The 8,194-nt window shown below is 41.2% G+C and overlaps 1 protein-coding gene across 1 annotated transcript in view; it reads left to right on the top strand.

Annotated features, from left to right (window-relative positions):
- Positions 1–8,194, top strand: part of LOC122550055 (patched domain-containing protein 3-like) — a 36,621-nt gene that overhangs the window by 2,846 nt on the left and 25,581 nt on the right. Inside the window, exons 2-3 of the mRNA XM_043690512.1 lie at positions 3,616–3,737; positions 3,839–3,984. Of these exons, the coding sequence (XP_043546447.1) occupies positions 3,616–3,737; positions 3,839–3,984 (268 nt within the window). The remainder of the gene's footprint in view (positions 1–3,615; positions 3,738–3,838; positions 3,985–8,194) is intronic.

Raw genomic sequence — 8,194 nt, 5'->3', positions numbered from 1 at the left:
AGGGGTGAACTCAGATTTCTCCAGTTTCCTCATTTCCCCTCCCCCCACCTTGTCTCAGTCAAATCCCTCGAACTCAGCACGCCTTCCTAACCTGCAATCTTCTTCCGGACCTCTCCGCCCCCACCCCACTCCAGCCTATCACCCTCACCTTGACCTCCTTCCACCTATCGCATTTCCAACGCTCCTTCCCCAAGTCCCTCCTCCCTACCTTTTATCTTAGCCTGCTGGACACACGTTCCTCATTGCTGAAGAAGGGCTTATGCCTGAAACGTCGATTCTCCTGTTCCTTGGATGCTGCCTGACCTGCTGTGCTTTTCCAGTAACACAATGTGGATTCATCTCCAACTTTAGTACTATTGTCCCCATTGAAACCATTACTGTGTCTGACCCCAATATGGTGGTCATCTCAAATACAAACAAAAATAGAAAGTGTTGACACTCAGCAGGTTTGGCAGTATCTGTGGAGAGAGTAACGCATTTAGTCCAGTATGACCTTTTAGAACTGACAATGCTGGTCATGTCCACTCTCTTAACTTCAAGGGATGTGAGTGAACATTTATGGCAAACAATGGCTTAGCCATTCATCATTATCAGATCTGCCTGGACCAGTACTATGTCTTCATCTGTAAAAATTGTTTATAATTGCAGAATCTGTATAAAATGCAAAATTAATCTCCAGTTTATTATTTCCACTCCTTGCCACCTTCTTAACCCATTTTCCCATGCTGCCTCCATCCTAAAAGCAGCTCATTACCTTCTTAATCATTGAATTGCAGCTGCCTCTATCATTTCTATTCAACTGCCTCTATCACTTCTCTACCATTTTTTGCCTAGCCCACTATTTTAAACATTCCCCCACCCTCATCACTAAATTTGTACATCGTTTCTCTGCCACAACTGTCCCTTACCTTGTCCATGAGACCCTCACCATATTCCTACCAAACCTGTGATCCCCATGCTGATTAATATTGCCACCTGCTCCTTCTTACAAATACTGTCTCCCTCTTCTTCAGCTCTGACATCGCTATCTTCCTCAAAAGGAAATCCCTTGGCCTCTCTGTCCTTGGTAGCTACCCTTCATTTCCAACATCCTTTTTCTCTCCAATACTATAGAAGGAAAGTGGCCCTTATTAAATATACAAATTTCACTCTGTCGGTGGTCATAGTAAACTCTCCCTCCTTGCTGCCTTAATCTTGTCTTTAGCCTTTCATAGAGTTAACCAATCAAGCAACCTCTAACACATTTCTCCTGTCATCCAGCTGGAAGGATTATTCTTGGCTGAATCCAATGAGTGCTGGATACATTTAAATAAAAAAACCTTTAAAGGCAGTGGTGGTGCAGTAGTAATGGCCCTAGCTCTAAGTCAGGAGGCCACAGGCTCAAGCCACATCTGCTACAGTGCTCTATACCAGCATCTGAACAGGTTGGTTAGAAGACATATTCCAATAAAGAATCTTGAGGAGTCTTATGGCAGACTAGTAGTGTCCCAACATTTATGCCAGAATGCCTCAGTTTATTCTAACCTGCTGCAGCACTGTCCTGAGGCAATTGAACAATATTTTGAGAAGGTTGATTAAAACTGGCTACGTATAAAGAGTCTTGAGGACTCTTATAGTAGAAGTGTAATTTCCCTACCATTGAGCCAGGAGGCTTGGGGTCAAGTCTGACCAATTCCAGAGGTGTGTCATAACACATCTGAACAGGTTGATGAAAAATATCAACCAAAAAGTATCTGAGGGTCTTCTGTGACACAATGTTAGCACCCCTACGTTTGAGCCAGGAGTTCTGGGATCATGTCTGACCTGCCAAAGAAATGTGGAATAAGGTGGTGTTTTATAACACATTCAAGCAGGTTGATTTAAAATATCTACCTCATTCCTGGTGTTCCTGTGATTCCATGGTAGTGTTCTTATCTAAGTAAGGAGACCTGGTTTCAGGTTTGATCTATTCCAGCAGTAGAGTCATATGGCATGAAAACAGACCCTTCTGTCCATTCTGATTGTTCTTGACATTCTGATTATCATTTTTTTAAACTTCCTTCAGCTGAACTATTTCCCCACTCCAATTACTTGAAAACACTCTGCAGCCCTAGTTTTGCAATTCTCCAGAACACTTTGGTGGTAGGTTTTGACAGGAATTGCTAGGTTCTTTCTTCACAATGTTTCTGAACAAGTTGATTTAAAAATAAAGGTTGACTTCGTGGGCATGTAGTTGTCTTTGAGTGGTTATTTGGGATTCCTGATGCAAATTTGGAGTGATATGGGCCAGGTGCTCGTAGTTGGGACTAGATTGGGTTGGGATATCTGGTCAGCATGGATGAGTTGGACCGAAGGGTCTGTTTCTGTGCTGTATATCTCTATGACTATGACTATGACTCTGACTGGTCTCAGCATTGTTCAAATGAAGCTCTGTCTTTCCTCTGTACTGGTGCCAGTTCCCCATGAATTGGAACCCATTTCTCCCACATCCTATCTTTGAGCCACACATTAACCTCGCTAATCCAAAAAATGTTAGGTTAGGTAAATTGGCCATACTAAATTGCTCATAGTATTCGGGGATGTGTAGGTTATGTGCATTAGTCATGGGTATATGTAGAGTAATAGGATAGGGGAATGGGTCTGGGTGGGTACTCTTCAGATGGTCAGTGTGGACTTGTTGGGCCTAATGACCTGTTTCCACGTTGTAGGGATTCTAGAGATTCTATTTATCCGATGCCAATAATCCTGAGATTGTTACCTTTGGGCTTCTTTACAGTTTAGTCCCCAAGTAATCCAGTACTTTCTTCCTAGTCCTACTTATGTCATTGGTGTCTATATCAAACACAACAAATTGATCCTTCCTCTTCCATTCTAAGTTCCTCCCAGCCTAAAGGGAGGTCCTGAGTGTAGCTGCAGGTAGGCAATGCAGCCTTTGGGCCACACTGTCTGTGCAGCAGAGAAAGGTATCTATTCCCCAAACTATGCCATGCATTATTATCTCTAAATTTCTCTTTACTTCCCCAACTTGAATGGCACTCTGAACCACAGTGCTGAGGTTAATTTACTCATTCTCCCTCCTGCCTGTGCCTTTGGCCACACAAGGATCTATCAAAGAAAGGCTCCTCCAAAGCTAAATTATGGATCCATATAGCCACCTCATCCACAGTGACACCCTACTGTCCCTAACTATGCAGCAAATCTGATGTAATTAATCTAAGTGGTATGACTGCCTCCTGCAACAGTGACTAGGTTTTTTTTCTCCCACTCCCTGATATGTCACAGTGTCTGCAGCTCCAACTTCAGCTCATTAGCCCTGAGTCGATGTCCTGGAGCAGCCGATATTTGTGCAGATGTGGTCACCATGGATTGCTCCAGCATCTAGGTAAAAACAATGACTGCAGATGCTGGAAACCAGATTCTGGATCAGTGGTGCTGGAAGAGCACAGCAGTTCAGGCAGCATCCGAGGGCAGGCAGTCCTCGGATGCTGCCTGAACTGCTGTGCTCTTCCAGCACCACTGATCCAGATCCTGCTCCAGCATCTACCAGCTCCCACATACCACAGCTGCTCAGGATGTTGCTTTCTAAAATAACATTAGTATTTCTGACAATTACTAACTTTTACTCCTGAATTACAGGTTTCCTATTTCACATCAATATCAAGACAAGAAGAGTTTGAAGGGACTTCTAAGAAAATTATTCCTTTGTTCTCTGTCACGTATTTCCTTTCAATATTCTTTTCTATTGTATCATGTATGAGGTAAAATTTATTTTTTTTCGCAATTATTTAAGACATGCTTTCGTAGAGTACATTATAGAAAAATCTGTTGTGTTATATAATATTATCAAATTTACTTTCAGGTTGGACTGTGTGAGGAATAAGTTCTGGGTTGCTGCTTTGGGAGTTATATCGGCTGGATTAGCTGTACTGTCAGGATTTGGACTGCTATTATACTGTGGGATTAAATTTGCTATCAATACTGCCAATGCACCTTTTCTGATTCTAGGTTGGTAATATTTAATTTACAAATGCAAATATCAAATTTCAAATGATTTTACATAGGAGTAGGCCATTCAGCCCCTTGAGCCTGTACCATCATTCTGTGGCCTAATTTCATAGACATCTTTTTCTTCCATATGCCTTAATACCTTTACTAATCAAAATATTATCTATCTCAGATTTAAAACTTAACAAATGCCATTTGTGAAATAGAGTTCCAAAAATCTACCACTCTTTGCATATAGAAGTGATTCCTGACATCTCTCCCGAATGGTCTGACTCCAATTCTCAGACTGTGTTCCTCCTCCTAGAATCTTCAGCCAGTAGAAATAGTTCATCTTTATCTACCTTGTCTTTTCTAACATATTGAAGAGTTCAGTCAGATCACCCTTTAATTTTCTAAATTCTAGAAGAAACAGGCCTAATTTGTGATGTCTTCTCATAAATTAACCCTGACATACAAGAATAAAACTTACATTGTATCTTCTTGAAGGCCAGTATATCCTTCCTGATGTGTGGTGCCCAGATCTCACTGTACTCCATATGGGGTCTAACCATGGTTTTGCATAATTGCAACATAACATCTGCATCCTTGTACTCCAGTCCAATGTAGGGTAGAAGCGGTGAAATATTTCAGTGAGGAATGTGAGATTGGTCAGCAGAGATAGAGAGATTTAAGAGAGAGGTAGGGAAGATGGAATACACAATGGTGCATGTCATGAGGTCAGCCAGGTGGATCTCATAGAATGAGTATATCTGTCAGCCAAGGCACCCTGATTGGACCAGATTAGCAGCCCCAATCAGGGAGGCCTGGCTGACAGATATGAACCCAGTAATGTCAGAGGTTCGGTTCACTCTGAGGTACCTGAACCAGTATCAAGTACAGTGCACAGTAAACAAATGGTGACAAGATACTGGCCTCTGTGGAGTTACTTCACTGCATAAAGGCGAAGATGTCTAAGGGGTAGGGATTGTAACAGTGTACATTTTATGGATAAATTAAGGAAGGAAATGCCTAACATCTGTGTGAAATTGTTGGAGTCTATAATCAAGGATGGGGTACCTGAACACCTTAACTTTTCAGGTAATCAGGGAAAGCCAGTATGGATTTATGACAAGTAGGTCATTGAAAATTCATTGAACGTTTGGTAGTGGTGAGTAACGTAGTGAGCAAAGAAATGTCTGTGAAAATGTTTTAAAGCAATTCCAGAAGGCATTTGATAAAGTCCCACATAAGAAACTGTTAACTAAGGTAGAAATCCATGGAATTGAGGGCAAATTACTAAGATAGTTGGGAAATTGGTTGAGTGACAGCTGACAAAAAGGGATAATGGGTAAGTACTCAAATTGGCAGGATGTGACCAGTGGATACATACAAAGGTCTGTGTTAGGGCCTTGATTATTCATCAACATTAATTGTTTGTCAGTTTATTTTGTTTATTTATTTAATTCATGGGACACAGACATTGATGGCAGAGCTAGTATTTATTGCCAATCCCTAATTTATCCAGAGAGCAGTTAAGAATCAACGACATTGTTGGGGTATGAAGTCACATGTAGTCCAGACCAGGTAACGATGGCAGTTTCCTTCCCTAAAGGACATGAGTGAATCAGAAGGGCTTTTCTGACAACTGGCAACACTTTCATGGTCATTATTCCACACTCTTAATTCCAGAGAGTGGCAACTCTGTACGACACTTTTCTCTGTATGTTGTAACACAATACATATGATAATAAATAAATCAAATCAAATATTCTTCAGTCTTCAAGGACCTTGCCTGTGGCTAAAGAGGATACAAAGATCTTCTCAAGGCACCAGCAATGTCCTCCCTTGCCTCCCCTTATAACCTGGGAAAGATTCCATCAAGCCCTGGGAACTTATTTACCTTAATGTTTTTAAGACATCAAAAACCATTGTCTTCATAATATCAGCATACCTTTCTCTAAACTTATTATCATCCATTGATTTTAAAATGTTCACCTTTTGTTCATATTGTCATCTGACTATGGAGTTATCTTTAAAAGCCAAGAATGACAATATAGCATATGACCCAATAAAGGTCTCAATCTCCATTTTACTGTGACTAAATGTAGCTAAGGGAAATATGCAACCGCTTTGAGCATGATTGTTCAGGACTAGTCCAGACATCGCACTGGCTGTGATGGTAATGATCCATCGTCAATAATAACAAATTCCACAGTTTCATCCTCTTACAGAAGAAATTCCTCCTCATTTCTGTTTTAACATTGACTACTTATTCTGAGATTATATCCAGTGGTCCCACACTCTCCTACTGGTGTATGTACTCTCTGCAATTTGCATTTTTTTTGAAGAAGAAGAAGTAACATGTTTGGGTAAAAAGGCCAGTCTGGGTAGGTTTTCAGTGGAGTTAAGAAAAATGAGGGGGCAACTTAAAATTCTGAATGTCTTGACAACGTGGACATGGAAAGGACCTTTCCTCCTGAGGGTCAGTTCTGGCACTAAAAGTACAGTTCTGAAATTAGGGATTGTCCATTGAGGATAGATATGAGGAGAATTTCATTTCTCTCAGAATATCACACAACTTTGTAACTCTTTGCCTCAGAAAGCAATTGAGGCTTGGTCATTACTTTATTTTTACTGTAGAGGTGGATAGATTATTTTTAGGCAAAGGTTACTTGTGGCAGATGGGAAAATGCAATTTGAAACACAATCAGATCAGTCATGATCTCATTGAATGGTAGACTAAGTTCAAGGGACTGAATGGCCTACTTCTACACCTATTTTGCATGTTTGTATACTCATACATTGGCACATTGGGATATTTCTGTATCCAGATTGAAATATAAATATCATGGAGGGACAGGTAATGTTTAGGAAGCAGGGAGGCGACAGAAGAAATTTGGACAGGCTTGGGAGGGTGGGCAAAGAAGTGACAAATGGAATACAATGTAGGGAAATTTGAGATTGTGCACTTGAAGAATAGAGGTGCAGACAATTTTCTAAATGGAGAAAGGCTTTGGAAATCTGAAGCACAAATGGACATGGGAGTTCCAATTCAGGATTTTTTTAAGTTATGGAGATATACAACATGGAGACAGATGGTTTGGCCTGACTCGTCCATTGTGACGTAATTTCCTAAATTGAACTAGTTCCATTTGCCCATATTTGGCCCATATCCTTATGAAGCTTTCCTATCCATGTACCTGTCCAAAAGTCTTTTAAATGTTGTAAATGTACACGCTTCTACCACTTCCTCTGGATGATCTTTCCATATATGCGCCACCCTCCATGTGAAAAAGTTGCCCCTTTTAAATCTTCACCTTAAACCTATGCCATTTAGTTTTAGACTCCCTTACCATGGCAAAACAACCTTGGCTATTTTTAAGCCTCTATAAGGTCACCCCTCAGCCTCCAATGCTCCAGGGAAAAAAAAGGCCCAGCCTATCCAGCCTCTCCATATAACTCAAGACTTTCAATCTCGGTAATATCCTTGTAAATTTTTTCTGAACCCTTTCCAGTTTAATTACATCCTTCCTATTGAAGGGTGACCAGAAATATACACTGTACTCCAAATTTAAACTTATCAATGATGTGTACAGTTGTAACATGATGTCCCAACTCCTGTACACAATATTCTGATCAACGAAAGCAAGTGTGCCAAATGCCGCCTTCTCCACCCTATCTACCCATGACACCACTTTCAAGGACAATAGACAATAGGTGCAGGAGTAGGCCATTCTGTCCTTCGAGCCTGCACCACCATTCATTATGATCATGGCTGATCATCCTCAATCAGTATCCTGTTCCTGCCTTATCTCCATAACCCTTGATTCCACTATCCTTGAGAGCTCTATCCAACTCTTTCTTAAACGAATCCAGAGACTGGGCCTCCACTGCCCTCTGGGGCAGAGCATCCACACACCCATCCCTCTCTGGGTGAAGATGTTCCTCCTCAACTCTGTCCTAAATGGCCTACCCCTTATTTTTAAGCTGTGTCCTCTGGTTCGGGACTCACCCATCAGCGGAAACATGTTTCCTGCCTCCAGAGTGTCCAATCCTTTAATAATCTTATACGTCTCAATCAGATCCTCTGTCTTCTAAACTTAAGGGTATACAAGCCCAGTCGCTCCAATCTTTCAACATAAGATAGTCCTGCCATTCCAGGAATTGGCTTCGTGAACCTACGCTGCACTCCCTCAATAGCCAGAATGTCTTTCCTCAAATTTGGAGACCA

Source organism: Chiloscyllium plagiosum, chromosome 5 (assembly GCF_004010195.1).
Source record: "Chiloscyllium plagiosum isolate BGI_BamShark_2017 chromosome 5, ASM401019v2, whole genome shotgun sequence".
In the NCBI taxonomy this organism is placed as follows: Eukaryota; Metazoa; Chordata; class Chondrichthyes; order Orectolobiformes; family Hemiscylliidae; genus Chiloscyllium; species Chiloscyllium plagiosum.
This window is presented reverse-complemented; position numbering and strand designations above follow the sequence as displayed.